Source organism: Lissotriton vulgaris, chromosome 6, assembly GCF_964263255.1.
Source record: "Lissotriton vulgaris chromosome 6, aLisVul1.2, whole genome shotgun sequence".
Taxonomy (NCBI): Eukaryota; Metazoa; Chordata; class Amphibia; order Caudata; family Salamandridae; genus Lissotriton; species Lissotriton vulgaris.
This window is the reverse complement of record NC_141694.1, coordinates 1,074,945,243-1,074,970,145: the sequence shown is the minus strand read 5'-3', so window position 1 is coordinate 1,074,970,145 and position 24,903 is coordinate 1,074,945,243. Positions and strand designations below refer to the sequence as shown.

The 24,903-nt window shown below is 42.5% G+C and overlaps 1 protein-coding gene across 2 annotated transcripts in view; it reads right to left on the bottom strand.

Moving 5' to 3' along the window:
* The window catches only part of TTC13 (tetratricopeptide repeat domain 13), a 1,386,998-nt gene that overhangs the window by 1,192,433 nt on the left and 169,662 nt on the right, over positions 1-24,903 (bottom strand). For both annotated transcript variants that reach the window (XM_086927141.1, XM_086927142.1), the window contains exon 4: positions 5,096-5,166. In XM_086927141.1, the coding sequence (XP_086783267.1) occupies positions 5,096-5,166 (71 nt within the window). The remainder of the gene's footprint in view (positions 1-5,095; positions 5,167-24,903) is intronic.

The following is a 24,903-nucleotide window of genomic DNA, read 5'->3' as shown; positions in this document are numbered from 1 at the left end:
TAAAGAGCCCATTGCAATAGTCTAAGGATGTCAGAACTAATGAGCTCACCAGAGTTTTGATGGCAGTAGTAGGAAGATAGGGACTTATCTTTCTGATCATGCGCAGTTTATGGTGGGCAACTGATGCCACTCTGCTGGCATGGTCCATAAAATTCAGATGATTATCAAAAATTATTCCTAAGTTCCTTACTTTGGTCACTGGATTAGGGGGGGCGCCAAAGGTTTGGGGCCACCACGAGGTAGGCCATTCTGGTGAGAGTTGCCCAAAGATCATAACTTCGGTTTTATCCGAGTTTAATTTTAGGCAATTTGCTGCCATCCAGTCTCCCAATTCTGTCAGTCCCCTCTGGAATGTTTTAGCTACTTCCTCGCCATCACCCCTTATAGCCAACACTAATTGTGTGTCGTCCGCGTAGGAGGTAAGGCTCATCCCGTGTGCCTTGATGACATTGGCCAGGTCCGACACATATATGTTAAAGAGTGTCGGACTCAGGGATGAGCCTTGAGGTACCCCACACGGTTGTGACAATTTGGAAGATTGATAGGGGCCCAAAGAGACAGCCTGCGTTCTCTCCGAGAGAAAGGAGGCGAGGAGAGATCTTGCCGTGGAGGAGATGCCTATTTTTCCAACACGGCCGACCAGAGTACCATGGTCGACAGTGTCGAATGCTGCTGAGAGATCCAGCAGTACCAACACCGCTGTTCCGCCTTGGTCTCTTATTGTTCGTATGTCTTCGGTTGCTTTAATAAGGGCAGTTTCAGTCCCATGGTATTTCCTAAATCCATACTGAGTATCATCTAGCTTCTTGTGGGTTTCTATATACTCAGTTAATTGTTGGTTCATGGCCTTTTCCACCACTTTGGCCATGAATGGAAGACTTGCAATGGGTCGGTAATTTTTTAGTTCTGACTTGTCAGCTCCTGTTTTTTTCAGCAGAGGTTTGAGCAGTGTGGTTTTTAGACTAAGGGGATATGTCCCAGAAAGCAGGATGGAGTTACAAACTTGTGTCAGGACTGGTATGATTGACTCCATCACCGGTAAAAGAGCCGATAGTGGGCAAGGATCTAGCTTGGATCCTGCTTTGATTGTCGATACAATTTGTAGTACTTGGTCTTCTGTCAGTGGTTGAAACTCTAAAAGAGATGGAGTCTCTATTGGTGTTAAGTTTTCCTGAGTAATATCGGTTTCGTTCGAGTGTGGGATATTTGCCAAAAATGGTTGATAAATATCATCCACCTTCTTAAAAAAGAAGTCGGCTATGGCGTCACACATGTCTTGGGTTTGGGGTGGGGTCAAGTCTGGAGTATTACCCGGAGCCCAAACTGCACTCTAATGACTTTCCGAGTCCAGCAGACTTGGGTGCAACTTTTGATCATCAAGACTTTCTCCCAGGTTGTAATTCAGCAGTAAGTGGCAAATAAGCAATTGTAGAAACCAGCTCACAAAGGCAGGCTTCTTCAGATTTTGTGGCCATAGATCTGTAACATTAAGTCAGACAACTAACTTTTGGAGGCAGTTCTTCTTTATGGAGCTCGGGACAACTTTTTTCCCAGCAGGGAACTACTGGCATAGTTTTCCCTTTGCTAGCCCACGGATCAGCAGATGAAGTCCAGTCTTTCTTACAGCCTCTCTATGCCGGGAACAGCAGGCCAGTCGTTATTCAGTCCTCAATCCAGTGCATATTTGATCTGATGTATGGGTACTAAGGGTGCCACTGTTATACCCACAGCTTGCCCTCTGGGATGCAGAGACTATTAGCCAATGGGCTATTAGGATCCCTCTTGCCTGATGATGACTTCCTGCAAGGTGTATCATCTAGATACCCCACAAGGCAATATCCTGCCCACACCCAAGATGGCAGAACCCCACTCTCGGTGTGTGGAGCTTGATAGTCAACCTTTGTGGTGTGGCTACCACAGGGCTACACACACACCGGAAAATGGGTTCATCAACTGTTTCCCCCCCTCTGTCCCCGATGCCAACCTGTCTACCACAACAAAAGAGCAGACCTTCTAGTGTGTGTCCACCATTTGCCCTTTAAAGGCAGCTTTTCCCTTTGGGCTCACATTGTTTGGCCTTCTTGCCAGGGAGAAGTCGCATCTCTCCCAAAGGTAGGCCCTTTGTGTTCCTTCCAGAGAGCCATTCACACATGCACCCACAGGAGGGCAGGATGCTTTCTCATGGCCAGCAACCATAAACGGTCACTGGAAAACTTGGACACCAGAGTGGCAACGTGCTACAGTTGGCAGTTACTTAAAAGTTACATTAAAGTTGAGATGGGCATTAAGCAGGGTTTAATGTAATTATTCTTTTGATACCTTGAAGTACCAACTTTAATAGTCCCGTTCAGAAGTTAGCATAGCTGAGTTGCCAGCGTGTAACCTTGTACTCGTCAATGGGGCTACTGGCCATTCTACAGTAAAAATTGTAAATTGGGATTTTACTGTTAGGACATATAAAAACACATGTCCTACTATTTAATATACAGAAAACTGCCATAGGCTCAAATAGGTCTACCTTTGGGGTGAAATGCAAATATTGAAAACGAGGGTCTGGATTTTGTCATTACTTTAAATGGCAAAGTCGAGTTAGCAGTTCAACAGCTTCTCTGCCGGCCAGGAATGGTCGGCTGGGAGACTTGCTTTGCTTTGTCACACCTGTGGTGGCACAATAAGTGCTGCAGGCCATGCCTTGTTTTATGTTTTAACACATTGAAAATGCAATAAAAACTTTTTTTTTTAAAGTGCTGCAGTCCAGAGGCACAAGAATTAGATTTTTGCCCCCAAAACGTAGCAGTAGACCTCATCAAAAATGTGAATTTCCTTGAGCGTCTTTTTATATATGGTATAGCCTCATTACATGTAAAATAATGCTCTCTTCTTATGCAGCAAAGCAATATCCATTGCAAGCCACATCATGTGAATAGTAGATAAAATATTAGACTGCTTGCTTTGCTTCAAGATGGCAGAGTTCAAGTTCTAATTACAAGAGATAGTAGAAGAAGGGATAACAGCTTTCTCTCTATTTGGGGATATGATCACTGCCACAAAATAACCAAAAGGCATGCTCTCCAAGTTTTCATGCGTTGTATTCAAACAGAAAACAGAGCAGCATCATTTTATTTTAATGTTGCATCGTGTGAATACTTTAAGAGGTCTCTAGTAAAGTCTTTGGATGTCACAATGAAACATCGGCTGGTCATGTTCTCCAAATCTTAACTAACTTTTGGAGAGGTAAATCTTTTTTTTTAATACATCTTTGGTTAAATGTTTTGCAGAATTCAAAGTTAAAATGCTCATCCCCACCAAATTTTAAATGGCATTTGATTGTGGAAAGGTGGACCACTTTGCAAGGATCCTGCAAGGCTTTGAACTTCTCCTATAAGGCTCATTTCTTTCAGCTTGCATACAGACATAGCTTCAGGCGAGGGCACAGCCAGGCAGCGACAGCACACAGATCCACCTGTGCCCCCTGCCTCCCCCTTCAGAGGCACTACAGGACGCAGACTGCACACCAGTTAGCTACCTTACAGTTTTAACCCTCTCCTCTCAGCCAACAAATAATTCACCTTTAGCACTTTATGGGATATAAAATAGGTGTTTGTAGGTGGCTGAGAAGGAGGAGCTGCAGGCCAGAATGGGTCAGAACACAGCAGTTTCAAGAGCAGGGTCATCTACTGAGATGCTAACAGCCCTGAATGTGTCACGTTGTATGCACAGAAGAGGGGCCTTGGACATTCCCTTTTTTTTGCACTGAGCCCAGGGACGTCTCTTGCCTTCTCCCCTGCCCCTTTCCGTGAAGCACTTACCCGAACATGCTTCTTTGCCCCACTTCCAAGGTACTCCCTCTTGACCTTGTCCTGTGCATCTTCCCCTGCCGCTCAGTGTTGCTTTCTCCCACCCTCCCTCGCCCTCACTGTTGCTTCCCCCACTCGCTTTTTTTAAAGCCCCTGCATCATTTTGTATGAGCAGACAAAGCTGTCTTTTTTTCATCTCTTTAGCGACACTGTGCAGCATGGCCAATCACCATTGCCAAAAATGGTACCAAAGGCAAGGTCTACTGGCTTCGCCAATGCTGGTTTCATCATTTCCTCTCATGGGTTTCATTCTCTGCGCAAGCACAGCAAAACATGACTAAATTGGTAATGTTACTTCTTTATGTACGCATCTTGAAATGGTGCCACGCACTGCTTTAGGCAGATTTACTAACTTTATGGATCAATTGTCACACATTTTTCTTTAGCTCGCGCTAAGAAGCTACAAAATGAAATTTTCCACTCTCTACAGCATTTCAAATGTCACACTAGCTAGATATCTGTTTTGCAAATGTAAATGACCTTGCAAGTTTCCGTATCAAAGGAACTGGTGAGATAAAACAGACACTACTCCTGTGCTAAAATTTCGTCAAAGCCAAGCATGAGGAACCACCTCTCCACTCTATTGACCACAATGTATGAACAAACATTGGCAAAGCCAATAGCTCTGATATTGGCGTGTGCACAATTTTTTTTAAACATATGCAACAAGCAAAAAACAAATTTGCCAAAAATGAAATAATAAAGAAGCTTTGCAGAAGCTCAGGCATACCATCCTTGGCAATGATGGGACACTTTTCGAGCAGCGGTGCACATGCATTCAATCAAATTGCTGTAGTATTATGTGTTGGCTGAGAAGTTGTCTGGATTTTATTCCTTCTGAACCACTACTACAATTGCTATCACCCATTTTCAATGCACCAAATGTATGAGGTGGGCTCCATCTATGGCTCCATACCCGCTCTAAATATTAACCACAAATCAAACAATACCTACAAAAGAAACAATCCTTTCTGTCAACACTTAAGACAACAGAGGGTTTGAAGCAGCTTTGTCTCCTGGGCTATGCATCACAAATAAATAATGCGAAGCAAGTTGTAGAATTAACGGTTAATTCAGTTAGCAGAAGTAAGCAGATGCAACCGTCACCATGACTTACAAAAAAGTAACTATACCATTTACTGCGGTAGGGTCCCACATAGCAAGTCACATTTGCAAACATAAAAGGCAAAGGAGAGAAAAACGGAACAGAAAGAAACTTACGTGTGGTTGTACCGTACCTGAAGCATTGACGAAAAATGGCTTACTGCTTCATCGGGAAGGCCACTGCCTATTAATACATATCCAATTGCTAAGAAAACATAACGAAAGAGAACGAAGTTATTTTTATTTAAAGTAACCCTCATGATAATTTCATTGAAAAAGGCCATTAGCACAAGATAGCTAAAAAAAAAGCACCCTTAACTTCATCACCTGTTTTAACTTTCTAATTACAATTTTTTTTAAAACTATTTCAAGAGCTAGTTTGCCATCCCTTTCCACTACCTGTTTAGATATTCAATTGGAGATCATACATGAGAGCCAATGTTTAAGACCAGGTACTAAAGCTGCAGTTACTGCGAGATAACGTGTGTGCGGTTAGCACACAAGCTTACAGTGTGACAAAATGGTAACACGCACGGTCTCCACTTTTTTACATTTATTTGATGTTTTATCTTATCATTTAGTATGTACAGTGATCCCAGCTTCAAAGAGAGGTGACCAATTTCCAGAGACCGTTATTGTGATAGTAAAAGGATCTCATACTTAAGGTTCTGCCTGGAGTACGAAGAATAAAAAAGGAAGAGATGGAGGAAAATTATAAGATTAAGGAGGTGAAGGCGGTTTTGGTTTGTGCTTGTGTGAGAGAGAGATGGCTGGGAGAGGAGTAAAGAAAGTGATGGGACAATCATATAATTTGACTGGCCTCCGCAGCAAGATTCTCCGTGCATGGATACCCTCCCCTCAAGGATGACTAGCCGCACTATACAAATCCAGTTTGACTGATTGATTGACTAGTACTGAACAACACACTGTATGATTGTTTTTCCCATATTTACTTTGCATGCATTTACAATTAGCAAATAGAACAGATAATGGATGGAATCCTGAACAAATTAAACAGTCACCCCCAGTCAGAGATCAGGGTTTAATCCATAATTTTTTTACTCACCATGCCACCCAAGTTTGGACCAAGCCATAGCAAATCAGTCTTAATCCTGCACCCCATTGGACCAGTTCAGCCCGAACTACAAGGCTACGTCCACCCTGGATCGGAAACAAGCATCCTGGGAGATACCCTGAAACCGGTCCCAAGATGCTTGTTTCTAGTCCCCTCTAATGTACACGCTCTATTTAAGAGACTGCTCGATTTGGGGGCCCGGGGAGGGGCAGTGAGGGTTATATTAAAATTCCTCCCCCAGCATAATTCTTGTTTTTTGTTTTTAACTACCTCCCCAAGTTCCCATATAGATTTGGAAAACAAACATTTATATAGCCAATATGTCTGTCTTGAGTTTTAAATTACAAATCAGATATTGGCTTTGTCAACGTTGCATTATGGGCAGGTCATGCAGGAGTTGCGGGGAAAGGGACCATACAGAAGGGCTGGTGGTGGGGAGAGGGGCCCAGCACTGGGACTGTGTGTCAGAGCCGCATAGAGGCTGGGTCACACACAGGGGCAGCAAGAGAAAGGGGCAACAAAGGCTGTAGGGTGGGGTAGATGCACATAGAGGAGACAGGGCACCCAAAGGGTTTAGTGTAGGAGGTTGGGTGCACATAGGGCCAGCAGTGATGAGGCAGGTTGGTACATAGGGGCTGTGCCAACCTCTGACAAAAGCAAATACGTCCATACAATTAACATCATACACCAATCAGACTAATAAGGAAAGTCACCACATCAACACCAGTGTTATAGATGTAGTGTAGAGCAACATGTATAGAGTAGGGTACTAACCCTCTAAAACCTCTCAGTCACATCAACAGTTAAGTGCTCATCAAAAGGTAGAAACTAGATCAAATCCCACTCAAAATGGGTCACAGATACAAAGAAAATTGGAAGCCCAACCAAAATATATTCAGTATAAATATTTGAAACAAACTCAAGACAGCAGAGCAATAGATTGTGATATAGCAAACACAGTACAAAGACATAAAATCTGATCAATTATTCAATAGGTAAATTTGTTCATCCAGGATATTTAATTAGCCATCCATCAACACGGACAGAATTGAAATCACCAACTGAATTCAGTGTGGATAAAAATGATTGCTTAAATAGTGTTCTCATGATATCACTCTGCGGAATAGAGGGTTTGGACCCTTCTTTATCGTTAACCTAGTCAGGGCAAATCAACGGGATCAGCGTGTTTTGGTCTCGAAATTAATTCTTTAAGGCTTGATGTTTAATCCAGTGGTAATATGAACTCAGACAATGAGTGGGTCAAGGTGAGTGAATGTAATGAGGGAAATTGACGTCCCAAAAGAAAAACAATTTCGTGAAACACAAAATGAAAAGTTTCCTTTGTAAGTACAGCGGAGGGTAACCAGACTCTGGGAAGTGTTGTAGTCTTAACTATGAAATGCTAACTTAGAAATACATTTATTATGATAGCACAAGGTCAAATTCACATTATTAATGTAGTGAAGCTAAACAGCTGCAACTGAATGTGCGTCACAAATAGCACATACTGTTTTTCAAAATGGTATACCCCATCAAGACAAAGGAATTCAATAATACAGCATAAAACACAGAAGAAATGTCAAATAAAATTTCCATTACCATTAAAATAATCCTACTCCGATATACTCTTAATTTAAAATTATACTAAAGTACAGAGTGCCAAACATTACATCTTTTAAATCATCTAAAATTCATGTGCAGGATTTCTTATAATTCTAGCACTACATTAAAATTACAACTCAATGCGAAGTTTTAGTCTTATTAAGGTATATCAAAATGTTAATACTGACCCAACTTTTCAGAATACCAGACATAAGTGGCTCTATCTTTGCCTTCCATAGGATATTATAATATGGACAGATAAACAGGAAACTTATTTAATCCTCCAATGCGAAGGACGAACAATGGCAGCAATTAAGAGAGCCGTGGCCCCAACTCAGCTAGCTGTGAATATAAAAGGATGGTACCCAGTTGGACATGGATAAACATTGATTTTGAAGTCTTTTCTTCCAGACAGCCTTTAGCTGTCAGTAGGCGAAAGCTCTTATGGACCATACCAAAAATGTACAGTGGGCTTAAAGCTCACACATTGCTTACCATTGATTCGCATTGCCACTTTCATTTGCTCGCTACTTATTCTTGTGTTGGTGCCTCCATTGGATCACAGCCTCATTATCATCGTTTTGGCTTGCTGACTTGTATACATTTATGGAACTACTTTTTTCTCTTATGTTAAGCATTACATTAGAATACATATGCTTTCTTGCTCTTTCTTGTGTTGCTTTCCCTGTAACACCTGGGAAACCTCGTTTGTTTCCCTTCAAACTTCATTGCTCCCCTACCTCTTGTGGTTAAAGCAAATTACTTAATTTTTTCTAATGGTTTGTTTTGGGATGGCCCGGCCACTCTGCATTCTATAGGCCGTTATTGCGTGCCTCCATTGCTCCCACAGCATGTCCAGTCCCTGTAGCTTACCTCCTCTCCCACCCACTTCTTAGTGGTTCTTTCATTTTCGTCACCCCTCTTAGATCAGTAATTAAAGAAAAAATGATGCCGCATAGTTTCTCTGCTGCAGGTATATGTTATCACACATGCGAATCAGCAGGATTAAATGGCGGTCAAATGTCATTGCAGGGGATTTTTTTTGGACTGATGCTGTACAGCATTGACAAACAACATCTGTTTTTGCTGATGCTATGGCAAAGCCAACAGGTCAACCTGGCGCCACATATTGGATTTGCCAATGCTTCTTTTTTGTGTGCTGACAATATAAGTTCCTGATACACTTAACAACCAGGGGGTATGACAAATTTGGCTCTAGTGAGTTTGATAATATGGAATTTACAATATCGCTCTCGACTTTGCCCCAGTAAGGTTTTTTGATTAAGACCACAGTAGGTAGCGAGCAAGGAGAAGGGTCTAACAATACTTTAATCAGCCGTATGGCATGAAACATATTCATTGCGAGAGATACCCATCAAAGTGAGTTGGCATTCAAATATTAAAACATTTAGAGCAATGTGACTTGAAACACCTTATCATCAATGTAAGCACGTGGTCTAGTCCAGTGAGTCTTAACTTTTTGACTTATGTAGACCCTCACTTAATCAATACTGGAACCACGGAATCCCAAATGATTCATTATTGGAATCCGCGGACCCCCAGCGAGTCATTACTGAAAGCAGCGGACAACAGCATAAGCATTTTCGATATTTTGAGACGCAAAACAACACAGAAACAAGCATTCATCAAACAAATACACACATGAATGATGGAATATTTTATTTAATTCACAAATAATATAAAGAAAATCAAAATTTGAATAGGGAAGTCGGAGCTTTTCTAAATTCAATTGAAGCCACTCATCATCCATAATATATTTTGTTTAAGGGACTTGCACAGCACCCACAAATCAGTCTGGGGATACTAACTTCATTTTTTAGTCTCCAATTTCAGATTCATTCACATTTAGAGATTTTTTCAAAATGTCCAATTGTACATCTTGCTTCTTTATTTGTATACACTTTATTAATCTCTTAATATAATATAGTTTAATTTTCTAAGCAGTCGCGGCCACCTGAATAGGCTTCCCAGCCCCCTTTGAGTCCCCGGTACACAGGTTAAGAACCACTGGTCTAGTCCACAAAAGAGTGGTTTTTAATAGCAAACACCTACCTCCATTTTCAATAATTTCATTGGGGTGGATTGAATAAATCTATATAACCTCCTTGGGTAGGCATCCTGATGTGAAACAAGAGTTTGACATTTGGATGCCCACATAACACCTTCATAAAGTGAGCTTTGCTCCTATTTTCATTCTATCTAATCCTAAAATTGGAGAGTGGTCCCCTCCCCAATTTCGTGTTCAGGTCTACCGTAATCTGGCCTTGGTTATTTAACATAATTGCACTTTTGCTTACTTGGGAAGATGAGAAACAGTTCTGACACAAACGAAAAGCAAGGTAAACAAAGGTCTTTACCAAATCCAGTTCATCCTCGTTTACTAAAACGCGATTTTGCTCATACTTTTAAGCCTTTTACTATCACCACACTTTGCAGCATTTGATTGTATTTTTTTGTCAAAGTTGTTTTTATTGTTTTTCTAATTAGCCATGAAGTTCAAGAAAAAAAAATTTGGTTCACTTCATCCTAAAGGTTTATTCGCTATTTCGAGGATACAGTATTCATGAATGTGGACGCAACTAAGTGTCAGGTAAAGAACATGTTGCCTATAATGGAAGAATACAATCTTAGTACCCCAGAACAAAATAAAAAGTGAGGAAAACTATCATAGACCCCACCCTCCTCTCCCCAAACCCATTCCTTCAACTAAACCTACGGTACATGGGGCACATTAAAACAGGTGAGAATTGTGTGTCCTGCGAGAGACATCAATAGGAAATCCGGAAGACTTGTTCATTATTTGTTCATACACATCTGTCCAAAAGTACAATTCCTTTAGAATTGAAATAAGTGTAGAGCTCTTGTTCTAGTGGACACGCACACAAGGGTAGGCGTTTTAAAAGGTAACTCACCAGGGAGCCCCAAACATATTCCAAATTTCTGTAAGAATCCGAGAGAATATCAGTCATACGTTCCTTCCTAACCGCCCTCAAAAATCTTGTGTGCCACTGTGTCATTAAGGGGGCTTCGGATATCCCAATAAGGGAACAAGTCAGAGACAGTGAGACATACTCTCACCCTCCAATGCTCAAAGGATCTCAGATGCAATGCAGGAGTGAATGCTGGGTTGAAATGAACTGCGGTGAAGGGAATTTCATCCATGTCCCTAATCTAGGTACCTTATCCCAGACTCTAAGGGTAGTCTGTGTGGGTGTGCTCAGATAAGCATGAGAGAGGAGGGGGTCGGTCTGTTTTTGGTTCCAACAGTAGGTCCCAAATATATTTGCCCACCATAGCTCTGTCCATGTGAAGCCAGGGTTTGTCTGACTCACGGGCGGACCACTTGGGAATTACTCTCAGCTGTACAACCTTATAGCATAGATTAAAGTCAGGTAATGCTAGGCCCCCAGCGGATTTAGATAAGCGTAATAATTTGTAGGAGCCATACTATTTTGTCAAATAAAACCAATCACCAAGGAGCGCAGGGCAGAAAAATATCCATGATCTATCTCTACTGGTAGTCCTTGAAACATATAGAGCAGTTTGGGCAAAATTTACATTTTGATTGCATGTATGCGCCTTAACCAGGACAAGTACATGAGGCCCCACCTCTTGAGGTCTGTCTTTAGCGGCCTCTGTAATGGGGGATAGTAAACTCGGAAGGGATCTTAGAGTTTGGCTGTTATCTCAATACACAGATATGAGATGTCATTTTGGCCCACTTGAAGGGTACAGACTGATCCAGCTGTTCTGTATCTGAGGGGCGTACCGTTAAATTAAGTAAGTGTGATTCAGTCAGGTTGATGCAGAACCCTGCCACTCTTTCAAATCGGCATAGTTTCTCTAGAGTGACTTTCAGAGTAGTCTGGGCCGAGGTCAAGGACATCAAGCAATCGACTGAGGTAAGCGAAATTCTATGTTCTGTGGAGGCGAATGTAATACCTTGATTCTGGGGGGGCAAGCGTATCCTGGCTGTCAATTGCTCGATACTTAGGACACAAAGCAGGGGTAAAAGTGGACACCCCGGTCATGTCCCCCGTCCAAGAGGAAATACGTTGGAGCTAACCCCGTTGACTAGAACTCCAGCTATGGGTGCAGAGTAGTTGGCTTTAAACAGGTTTAGGAACCTTTCTCTGAAGCTGATATCCTCAGAGGCTGGAACAAAAATGATCACTCCACCCAGTTGAAGGCCTTTTCGGCATCCAACGCTAAGAAGACCGCTGGTATGGACTTTTTAGAGACCTTCTAAATTAAGTATACTACCCTTCGGATATTGTCGTGTGTGCCTGCCCTTGATGAAACCTGGCTGATCCGGGTGGATCAAATCTGGGAGTACGTCATCTAGTCGGGCCGCTAGGATTTTTGAGGAAAGCTTAGCATCAAGATTCAGCAATGCATTTTGGGCGACAAAAGCCACACTCCCTTGGGTCTTTACCTTGTTTCGATATGACAGACACTAGTGCTTCACTCACAGCAACAGTGACTGCTCACAAACGTTTTATAAAACTAGGCCGTTAGAAATTCAGGCCCCGGTGATTTGTGTTGTCTAAGGCCGGAATGCACAGTGAGAACCTCCTCGTTATGTCATGCAGTTAGTCTAGCTGCTCACGTTCATCTGTCTCCCCTGCTTTATACAAGGATTGGTAAAGTTCCCAAATGTGTGTGCTTTCTCCGTGTCTCAGGACGCGAGCACTCCCTGTTTACAGTAGATGTCCCCTATATATCCTTTCTCGTGTTTTACCCTCAGTTGCCTTGCCAAGTGGGAGCCAACGTTTTTCCATTCTCTTATGTTGTGCATTGGAGGCGAAGAAGGGGAAGCTCCGCCCGGTAGTTGTACATCGCATTGAGATGCCCCCTGAATGCAGTAAACTTTTTCTGATTAAGGAGAGTAGAATTATCTTTATGTATCCGCTCTGTGGCTTGTAATTCCTCCTCTAGTGTCAGTTGTTCCTTAGCTCGTAATTTGTTTACAGAGAAATTAAGTGCTATCCATTGACCCCGTATCACTCCTTTAAAATCATCCCACTTGTTAGATGGGGAGATGTCACATGACTTATTATCCTGAAAGTAGTCCCTTATGATTTTCCTTAAGTTGTCTCGCATTAGTCTGTTGCGGATCAAAGACCCGGGGAAGAACCAACACCTGTATTTCTGGGGTGGACCTACCCAACTGAGGCTTAGAAATACCGGTGCGTGATCTGAGAGTGCCAAAGGGTAGAACGTGGCCGATTCTAAGGCTTGGCCTAGGGGATTGCTCACAAAAACATAATCTAGACGGGAGTAGCTTCAATGTGAATGGTAAGAAAAGGTGTAGTCCCGATCATTCAGGTTTAGTGTATGCGAAGTATCTGGTAATTCCAATTCACCGAAATACTTTTTCAACATCTTAGGGAAGCTTCCCTTAACAGAACGGTGGGGATGTGTGCTATCCATCCCGAGTCCCAAGTAAGATTAAAATGACTACAATCTCTCCTTCTGCAAAACATCCTAGGGTTGAGAGAAAGATATGTAAACATGATGCTTGATTGGTGTTGGGGTTATAAAGTGGGGGAAAAGTGCATAGCCGTCCCTGTATGTGACCCTTCACAATAACATACCTACCCTCCTTGTCTGTCTTACATCCCTCTGGTTTAAATTGTAATGATGAATGGAAGAACAGCGCCAGCACATTGTGTTTGTAGGTCGTTGAGAACTTGTACATCACTGGGTAGCTCTTGTGTCTCAGTCAATGTTCTTCGGAGCGTTTGAGGTGGGTTTCTTAGAGCGCCAACACATTGTGTCTTTGGTCAGTGACATATTTCCACAGGTTTTGTCTCTTGGCAGGGGAGTTTAGCCCTTGTATATTCTAGGTTAAGCTTGTGAGGATCATAGTCTAAGGTAAGTTGCGCAGTTTTTCAGTAACATTCACACCTTTAGGAACTAAGCCATTAGTGGGTTGTGCTGTGTTCTCCCCCATTGACATCACAAGAAACATCCCCTCCTGTCTTCTGCATTTCATCCCCATTTGTAAGCCAAACTCCCCATGTATCAATACATAAAATAAAGCAAACCCCCTATTGAAACCATAAACCTGAAAGTTCTCTTTTAGTTATAATATTATCAACAACACAATACCTTAACTCCGGAGTCTCGGTCAGAACCTGCTAAGGCATGCAATAAATAGTATCAATGAAAGTGGAAAATACAAATTATTGAAGAGAAATAAGAACAAATAATAGGTTGAGTGAGGTATAGAGTATAGGGGGTCAGTAGGTCATATAGATATCTTGGCCCTTTCCCCTGCAGAATACAGTGACTAATACACAGGGTTTTAAAAAGTATTCTCTTCCTCACTAGGAGCCAGTAAAGGGTGACAAGGGTATTCTTGGAGGAAGTTCTCCTGGGTAGCATTAGAACAAGACGGGCTGTCATATTCAGAATACCTTGAAATCTCCTCAAACACTTGCTATTTGCTCCCAGGTATAGAGCATTCCAGTAGTCCTGGTGGGAATTTACCACCGCATGGACTAGGGTTTTCCTCGCTGCCATGGGCAGCATGTCTGAAGTTTTCCAGAGTCCTTTCATTACTCCAAAACACTTCCCAGCCACAATTCTGGTGTGATTCTCAAAGGAGAGCTTAGAGTCCAGCCACATCCCCTAGTTCTTGAACTGACTACTGGGGGAGGGGGTTGGGCCCAGTCTGCCGCCGCCAGGATGAGGACCAGATCGAGGGGCCGTTTCCCACCACTAGAACCTCAGTTTTACTTCCCTTTAATTTTAAACAGTTATTCGTCACCCAGGTAGCCAGCTCCTGTAGGCAGGAAGAAACATTGCTGGCTGCCTCTTCATGGGATTGTGACAATGAGACCACCAGTTGTGTGTCATCCGCATACGACACGACACTGATTCCATGTTTAGTAATAATCTCCGGAAGTGGGGCGATATAGAGGTTAAAAAGGGTGGGGCTAAGTATAGAGCCCTGAGGGACCACTTGAGCAAGCGTCATGCTTTTAGACTAGTGAGGTGGCTGAGCCACCTGAAAACTATGAGCCTGTAAAAAAAACCTCAGCCATTCAAGGGCTAGTTGATCCAGCCCGCCTATCCTGAGGCGCTATAAGAGTAGTGGATGGGCTACAGTGTCGAATGCGCCACTGAGGTCCGAGAGAACCAGCGCAACCCTGGCCCTCATCTACCTGTCTACGCATCGTTTCAGTTGATAGTAGCAATGCTGACTCAGTCTAGTAAGTTGCTGGAAAACCCAATTGTGTAGGGTGCAATAGGCTGTGCACATTAATGTGGTCCATCAGTTGTATATTGACCACTTTTCCGGTTATTTTAGAAAAGTATGGCAGGAGTGAGATGGTCGCAGATTCTCCCGCTGACTCTCACTTACATTGGGCTTTTTTTTATGGGGAGTACAATCGCTTCTTTCCATTTTTTTGGGACCACTGTCGACTCAAAGGAGAGTTCAAGGAGGTGCCTAATATAAGGTACTAAGATATCCAGGCTGTCTCTTAGAACTTTCGGAGTACTTGGGTCCCTAGGTGAACCGGATTTAATACTTAAAGCTATGCCCTTGAGGTCGTCACAGGAGGGAAGCCAAATCTGGAGAGGTAATCTGCCTCATCGACGATGGCCCTCCCCTCGCTATCGGAACATCCATTGCGAGCCTCAGCCGGGAAGGCAGTGTAAATCCTTGCTACCTTCTCTGCAAAGAAGTCTGACTCTTGCAATTTGGTGGCAATCGATCAGCTTTTGGAAGCCGTAGTTCTAGCTAGTGATGATATTTCTTTGAAAATTGTCAAAAGTTCTCCAGAAGAGTTCTCAGCTTGCTCTATCCTATCACTGTAGTAGACGGCCCAAGTTTTTGTTCTGAGGGAGGAATAGTGCTTAAGGCTGGTTTTGTATACAGCCATCCTATAATCTGAAAAGTCTCTCCTCCATACTCGTTCTAACCGCTTGCAGGAAGCCTTCGCTGCTCTGAGTTCTTCACTAAACCATGGGGCCGATTTTAACTGTTTCCCAGGTGCTCTAGAGGACCAAGGGGCTACTTTATCTAGTGCCTCCGTAATTAATTCATCTAATAGGCTACAGGCAGACTCCATGTCTTTACCACCCAGTGGACCGCCCTGTGGGAGTGCGCGTTTGAAGTTTGCAGTTGAGAACCTAGTCCACTTCCTATGCTTCATCACAGCACCCAACGACTTTTGCATAGGGGTATTAGGTATCAAGGGCACCAAATAATGATCAGTCCAAGGCATTGCAACAGGGCATTCAATTACTAGATCCCCCCCAAGTTGGCAAAAACCAGGTCTAGTAGGTGGCCTAGTTGGTGGGTCAGGAGAGGAGATTGCAACACCAGCTGCAAGTTGGCCAGTTCCTGACAAAGTACTTGTGCTCCGGTATTAGTCATCTCATCACAGTGTAGGTTCATGTCACCCAGCACCAGCACTTTATTGTACCCAAGTGTGGGTTGTATCACCTGTTTCATTAGGCTCGATACAAACTGGGTAGAGGGACCTGGTGGCCTGTAGATTAAAAAGCCTCTAATAATATAGTTACTGGCAATGGTAATAGTAAAAAAAACAGCTTCGCTCGCAGCAATGTTAGCTTACTCTAAAGTGCATTGAACTGATAGCTTATGAATAAAGGCTATCCCTCTGTTTTTTTGATGATCCAGTATAGCAATCCCATAGTTATGTCCGAGGGCATCAAGGATTTCAGGTGCAGAGTCTTCATTCAGCCAGGTTTCTGTGAGAAACATAACATCTGGCTGAGTGTCTGCTAAAAGGTCATGAATTTCAAATTTGTGCTGCTTTAGGAATTTTATGTTGACCAGAACTAGAGTAGATTTCTGAACTATCCCGGTTTGTTTCATGTTTGCCTCTGTGCTGTAGAGGCAGCAACTACACTTCCGAGGTGTAGTAGAGCCCATTAATATGCTATACCTGCATTGCTCAAGGATGGGGGGGCATAATTTTGGTAATACCTTTGAGAAATACTTCTGGGTTACTGGTAACTGCCAGGGGTTCTGGCCCCAAGCCCTGTACGGCCGCGGATGGGCCCAAACGGGCTTGCCTTTGGCGTGCCTTCGGCGTATCCACTGCACGCATCCACTGAGGCATAAGCATTAAGTAGGGGTCTAGCATGTGCAAGCTAGACCGCTAACAGGCACAGACTGGGAAACCGGAAGTGCGTACCAGACCCTTCCCTGCCCTCCGCTCAATCGGCACTAACTGCCGCGTCTGACCGGGGCGGGAAGAGTACACAACAGCCGGAAATTGTAAGGTGAGCTCAAGTTGTTAAAAAACTGTGCAACACATTTAAATGTAAAAACAATTGAAAGATTAGAAACAGTGCAAGAATCTGATTCTGTTTAAAAACGCATTAAGGAGCTCTCACTTTACCGCTACAAAACGGGTCAAACAGATCCTGCCACTATCTGCCCTCACCGCTGCACGTGCGCTGAGGCATGCTCATTAAGTAGGGGTCTAGCGTGTGCAAGCTAGACCGCTAACAGGGACCCAGACTAGGAAATCGGAATTGCATCCCAGACCCTTCCCTGCTCTTCGCTCATTCGGCACTAACTGCTGCGTCGATCCGGGGCAGGAAGAGTACACAACAGTCAGAAATTGCAAGGTGAGCTCAAGTAGTTAAAAAACTGTGCAACACATTCAAATTTAACAATAATTGAAACTTAACATGTTTGCAAACAAGGGAATGTCTTACTGTGGAATTGCAGTCCTCCCCTGTTAGAAAAACATCCATACTCTCCCTCTGACATCTGTAAGTGAAAGGCGGGGAGCACAATTCATGTAGAAATGCACTACCCAGTGGTTCAAAACGACCAAATCAGAAAATATTGCATGCATGATTCAAATTGAAACAGCAAAAAAGGGAGAGAGAGAACCCCATGAATTAACCAAACGGCAGAGTCAGTTTCTGCTACAGAGAATGGCAAGGGCTCTAATTGTTAAATATGCATTAGTGTGTATGCAGCATCTTTCATGGACATAAATCTTTGTTTATCAAGGAGATCAAATGTTAAAAACAAAGCAGTGGCATTCAAATAATCCCAAGGTACCTTTCCCATTTTAAGAGTCTGTAGTGTCCAAGCAAATTGCATAACATATCTTAACTGATTTTGGCCATGGTATAACACAGAAATATTGCTTTTAACAATATCAATAACAGATAAAACAATATTATCCAATGTATAAATGCGTGAGGAAAGTGTGTTGATGCTATTGTCTACCACAGCTAGGACTTTTTCTAAATTGGCTTGATCAATTTGGTGCAGACGAAAAGCAGCCTCAAACCGCAAAAGCCTCCAAATTTCATTGTATGCGGCATAAAGAAATCGCTAAGATCTAGGATTACTAGGTCCTAAGATGAAATCAGACAAATTAATGTCATTCGACAAGAGTGAAAGATGTTGTTTCACTGATGCCAACGTGGAATGTTCCAACCATTGCTGGCATAACTATATGTGGTGACCAAATGTGTAAGGGTATAAAAAGGATCAGGTCTAGTCTGAATGAAACCAGGCGTTACATTATAAAAACGCAATTGGCATGCATTTGTTTGCCACACCAACCACCTGGAAGAATGAATTTCAGAGACATTGAAAGTGTCATTTCAAAGCAAAATTTGCAAAGCCTCTATAGTATAATTTGTGTGAGAGCGCCAATCGTCATATTCCGCTAAGGACGGGATGGATAAGATATTTACATTTTTGCCAGTTGCAAGGCCAAAACAAGTGGTCTGGTACACTGTATTATTCAAAGATAAAATTTGAGCTAGGATCAGGCAGGCATGAAATAAAGCCAAGGCTTCGTGCCCCAGATTGATTTTAAATCAACGGTCTCTTTCCAGTGATCATAACCCTGTGCTGCCAATTTAGTTCTAAAGAAGTTGGCGTAGATCAATTTAATGTGAGTAAACATACATTTGGATTGTGGAAACGATCGGAGTTGAAAAAAATAGAATTCCAGATTAGATATGTCAAACTGTGACATACGTGAATTTATCTCTACGAGTTTTAGAACTCCTCTCTACGGGAGTAGAACAATGTTCCCATTGTGTATAATTTAAAACAGGTCTAAAAGTGTTTGTTTTGTGTAAAAAATTATGCCCCTAATGTTGATAGCAAAATAGATCACCATAATTGGCCGAATTTAAATACAAATCTTCAGCATTAAAAGCAGCATATTTCAAATCAGAAAACAATGCATGGACTGCTTGCACATCCCAATCATCAGAATGTATGTCCTGTGTAACCACATCTCCTAAAGAGACGCGAAACATGTATGGTAACCTAAGTACCTCGGTCTGGCCATGAATTTCGAAGGCAACTTTGTCACAAACGATGCCATCTGCAATCGGGAATGCTGAAATGTTAACAAGTGTCTGATCATGTTTCATGATATGGGACGGTGTGTGAAGGGCCAGAATTCCATCAACCAAGTTTACAGCAGAGCGATCTGGCAAGTAATGACCATCGATGAGCAAAAAGAACACTGTCACAAATCCAATTGACATGAAGAGGAAAAATAGTATAAGCACCAACCAAATGTAGGTCCATGGAGGGACCAGGTAAGTTTTTTTGAACCAATAGAAGAAAATACTTAATTTAGTTGTTGGATCTGACAAACTGTATGTCGAGGAGGACGAGCCGGAAGAGAGGCTGGCATGATCTCTATAGTAGCAGGGATGTGGAATTCCTATAACCTGACACCCAGGGCATATTGTTTGAAGTCAAGGGCAACAAATGTTCATGTGTATTTTGTCCTTCGGACAAGTAGGCCCAACCCCCAACAGCATAAACCCTTTGGCTGCCAGTTTGCAGTAACACGTTATGGATCAGGGAAGGTCAGTGTCTGCAGTTAAGGTAATATTTCTATTCATATGTTAACGCTGTTCAAACTTGTCTTTATGGTTCATTAATTGAAAGCCTTTATTATTAGTGTGCAAGCCTTGAGTAAATGTTGAAAGATCTGACTGCACTACTGACAGTGGTTCCAGTATAAAAAAGTGTACACGTGTTTTCAAAGTTTAGCAATGTGAGGCTATGAATAATGCTCCCAGAATGCTCTCCGATTTGATGCAAATATTTGTAGAAGCGTCCAAGCAATAGTGATGATTCTTCGCTTTCAAAATACAATGTTCATAAAAAAATGAAAGCAGGTAAAAAAATGTTTCGCTAAACTGCTATAAAATTTCAGGTACTATTTCTTTGCAGCATCATTTAGTAACATGTGTTGATGCATACTAGTTTTCCCCAAAAATATTCATAATGGAAAATCAGTTTAATCAGTTTCAATATGATTATGGGAAACACAAATAAACAAGCATTGGCAAAGCCAGTAGGTCTGAAATTGGTGGTCAGCTTTTCAGTTTTGTCAATGTGTGACTTGTTTTTTCATGGTTTTTGTAAACCCTTATTGGTATGGAAGCTGCCAGGCCCTCATCATTATAACAAACATTGGCAAAAGCAAAAATAGTTTTGGTCTCAAAAAGCACACACTGCCATAGTAGTTACTGGCACTGAACAAAACTACTTTGTGTGCCGATCTGCTCCTAGTGAAAGAGCAGAATGCTGTCGCCCATATTGAAGCCAGCCGATACAGAGAGAGAGAGAGAGACAGAATTTTAATAAACACAAAAGGTCATGGTCAACACTAGACCTAATTAGGGGCCCAATTATTAAAGAAAGTCTCAAAAGAGCACCCATGGTATATGTCCTTGCATTAAGTGCAGCTATACGGCTTTCGTGAATTCCCAAGAATTTACAGAAGCGGGACAAGATATAGTACTCGTGGAAAATATTTGTGAACTGCATTTTAGCATGAGCAAATATGCTTGTGTAAATTTGCTCATGCGGAAATCTGAGTGTTTGCAAGTTCACTTTCCCTCCAAACACTTTTTTTCCCACATCTGGAAGAAGGGTTACATCTGCCATTGTCAGGAATACATTTACAACATTTTTCAGTATGGGAAAAGATTAGAGAAGAATTATTGACACACCTTAAATCTTGCAAGTTAGTAGGTTTGTACAGACTCATAGGGGCATTCTAACCCTGGAACTATTGTTTACCACTACCATCAGCCTCAGTTTGTAGATCTGCAGAAACGTGGCAACATCAGGGTATTGCAAGTATTCAAACACTACTATGGTATGAGCCGTGGCATAATCAGAGAGGCTATATCAGAGCTCCTATATAATTAGATTGCTGCCATATTACATGACACAAAAGGGACAAGTAGATTTTGTTACAGGACAAGTAGATTTATGAAGCAAACTGCCCCATGAACAAGTAGATATTTTCTTAAATTCCACACCAAATGAAAGTAGCCACTCGTAGGTCGATTAGTCAGAGGTGGAAGGGCAGGGTCTGCCTGATGTTCTTGAGGACTGTTCAGCACCTCAGTCACGGACTCAGCAGGATGACATATTTACTCAACATCCATAGTGGAAGATAGAGGCCTGATGGGTGAAAGATCAATTATAGTGCCCATCACTTTCTTAGTCACACGAGGACCAACGGAAGATGATGAAGTCAGTGGATCCAATGAAATGGCGTTGCACGAAACTCCTGGCGTGACACTAATCAGAATCGGCCACACATTGCAACTTGACATTGTCCACTGAGATGTATCTGTTGTCTTTGCGACCAGGTAAAGGTGGTAAAATTACTGTACATGTACCCTTCAGTCCAAGCACTGGAACCGGTGCAAGATAAGAGGGACCAAATTCTTTTTTGTTCTCCAGCTTTTCTCATACCAGATCTCAGACTTTAGGGAGACAACCAGCAACTGGAATCAGCAGTGATGCACCAGTGGAAGAGGGGAAATGTTCAGTTGCATAGCTGTCACTTGTCTTTTGAAGATCCTGTAACACAATAGAATGGTTATCTACGTCAAAGGTTGCGGCAGCTGCCACAACGTCTAGACCATCAAGGTCTGGCACAAACATTTTAATGCCAAAGAGCATTTCGTATATGGGGTCCGCCCACCCAGAGATCTTCTAGGGAGATTATTGAGTGCACCTTGAACCCCATACAAGTGGGCCAGCCAGCTCCTAAGACCCTAGCTGTCAAGGATTGCTTTAAGTCATGGTTCATTCGCTCCACAATTAAATTGCCCTCAGGCCTGTATGGAGACGTAAAATGCACCAACACTCCCATCAACTTCATCGCATCCTTGAACGCCTTAGAGGCGAATGCTGGACCTTGGTCAGAATGGAAGGTACCACAGAAAAACATCCAGACAAAGACACGCAAATCCCTGATGAAATTTTGAGCGTCAGCCAAACCCAAAGGAATCTACTGCACAAATCAACTGCAAGTATATATTTATATGCAGTATCAGAAGAGAGAGGACCGCAGTGATAAAGATAGACACAGCCAAAAGGTTGATTAGAAATACACAGCTGTTTGAGGTGGGTGTGCAACCGTAGATGGCTTGATTCGCTGACATGTCACAAGAAACAACATAATTATGGGTCTGTTTATATAAACCACGCCACCAATAATAATTGCTGTAAACCGACCTGTGTATGTACATGAGGGTTTTTTATGACAGAACCGACACAAATAAGACCCTGGTTACGCAGGACAAGTGGTCCATTCTCCCGCACCCCTTTAATTTTTTTGTGCTAACCATTGAAAGCCGAATGGATCACAGCTTCTCTTTCCCTCTTCATTGATAATTATGTTTTTACAGTATGAACATGTTCCTCCTCCTCCCTTGTCTCTGCTTCATCTACAGGAGTACGACTGCGGTATTCCGAGGATGCATTAGCAAGGTACAGATACTACAGATCTGAATTCCTTAATTTAGAGTGGTAAGTCAACCACGAGATTAGGAGCCACAACGCGTTCCTAAAACAAAACCTGGTCCTGATGAAAGCCTCTAGACTACACAGTAGGCTGAAACATGTTGACCAATGATAGTGCAGTGGACTAGTAATTGGGTCTACGTACGCACTCCTCAAATTTTAGTTTCCCACATCACGACTTCTTAATAAATATTAGTGAAAAAGTGATGTTGAGAATTTTAACTTCACCACACTTGAGCACATCCACACCCTCTTTTTATTTTGTATTTCTGGACGTTACTGATAAACCAGTTGGTCTTCCTCCAGGTGGAGGTCAGCATATATACTAATAAGAACCCAATGATGATGCTTTAACAGTACACTCAGGCAGAGAATCAAGATATACCGCCAGTTGGACCTGTGTACGTATATGAGGTTTTTTTTTTATGACAGAACGTACACAAATAAGACCCTGGTTACGCAGGATAAGTGGTCCATTCTCCCCCCCCTTTTGATTTTTCATACTGTAAAAACTCCTGTATCTGAAGAGCAGGATCAATGATCAATGATAAACGTTACATCAGCCACGGTCTAAGAAGTTGCCCATTGTATTTCAAAGCAGGGAAGGGCGTGACCATAACAATGTGTTTGCCTTGCGCCAGTGAGCGTTCTTTCAGAATTGCCATCTGTAGTGCAGTCAAGATTTTTTCAACAGATCAAAAATGCATTTAAGCAGCAGTGTATAAATGTGATTTGTATGCAATAGGGACCGTGTCTCCCTCATTGAATGTCAAGTACGTGCAACCCACTGCCCCTGAAACGATACGTATTACCAGGTTTGTGGTGTTATCATGCGTCAACAAGTAGTTAGTTGCAAGCAAGTCAGTTTGCAAAGAATTTAGAATAGAGGTATGTTCCAGAAGCCAGCGGGCAGAAGAAAATGTGGGTTGTATCAACCAGACCCTCCAGCATTTCGCGATTCACGAAAAAAATGGCAAAATCAGCTGATTACCACGATGGCCGTGATATTTGCTATGTTGGCCGCTATAAAAGGTCTCCCAGGAGAGAGGAAAAACATATGGCTTCTTATTGGTTGCACGTGCACACGTCACCACGTGCCACCGTGCAGCCGGTAACATAGCTTGGTGACTTAGGCTTCTCTGTATTTAAACTGTATTCTCTGCCTCAAGACACTCCGTTGCCTTTTCGGTCCAATTTCTCATAAAGCTGTAAAACTACTGACTTGTTGTCTCCAGCCGGCTCTACATGTTTTGTTTGGTGTGCATTCCCCAGTGTTGCATGTTGGAAATTATTTCTTAAATCTGCACATGTCTTCCCGCAGTGGTGTCAGTGTTTCTGTCAGAACCTGTCTTCAGTGTGATGTCCGTGTCAGTGCCTTGCCTCGAACTGGGGCCGTTATCATGAGTTGTTTTGACCTTTCATTTCAAAGCGGAGCGTCCATTTGTTATGCTTTTGCATTGTCCAAAGCGTATAACTTTAACATTTCTCCGAATTGGATTGAGAATTTCAGAAAGATGAAAGCCAGAAAGTGACAGACCCTTACCCCGGCCACTGATTCCTGTCAGTAGAGTGCTGTATGGTCCCACGTGACTGTGTCCGTGCACTCTGTCTTGCTGTCGAGGTATCTGTCAGTGGGTCTGTCTCCCTGCTCCTTTGTCTGTGATTGCCGTCCAGTTGAAAAACGGAGATAGACAAAATGTCTTTTAATCTTGATGCTCTAACTGATGTGGAATAAGTGGGCAAAAAAAAAGTGTGACCTGTCCTGCACTGCAACCACGCCTGAAGGTATGACTAACCTCGTAAGAAGCATAGGGATAATCATTACCAGCAAGCTTGATTGATTTGCTTCGATCCAGAAACTGAACTGAGTATGAATTGCAATTAGAGAAACTGGAATGTGATTGCCACGTCCTCTTTTGTCATTGAGAAACTGTAGTTTTGCGGCCCAATCATTTTGTATTTTGTACAATATAGAGACTGCCCATGTATGTTTTAAACTTGGTTATTTTTTTATTATTTTTATGTTAGCTAAGTGAGTTTTAATTGATTGTGATGGTATTTCAGCTTCGGTCAAGCTGTCTGTTTCTATATGCCAAAAATAAAATAAATAACTTCTGAACAGGGCCTGCACACTCTGTACAGGGCCTGCTGTGTCTTAGTCAGCCGGGGCAAATTAGTACCAGATTCCTCCAAACCAGATTTGGCTCATTTGCCCCAGGGCGTGTGTGCCCTCATGCAAGCAGCAACCCAAAAAGGTCCAATCGTGCAGAAGAATTAGACAATCTGGCTACTTCACTGCTACCAAATTTAATGTGAATTCGGCTGATTTCCTTGGCTTAATACCGGCTCTTCTTTTTTTGCGTCCTCTCTTGGACCCCAACAGTACCTACTGAGTCACCTCATCTCACGATCTCACTAATAGCGTT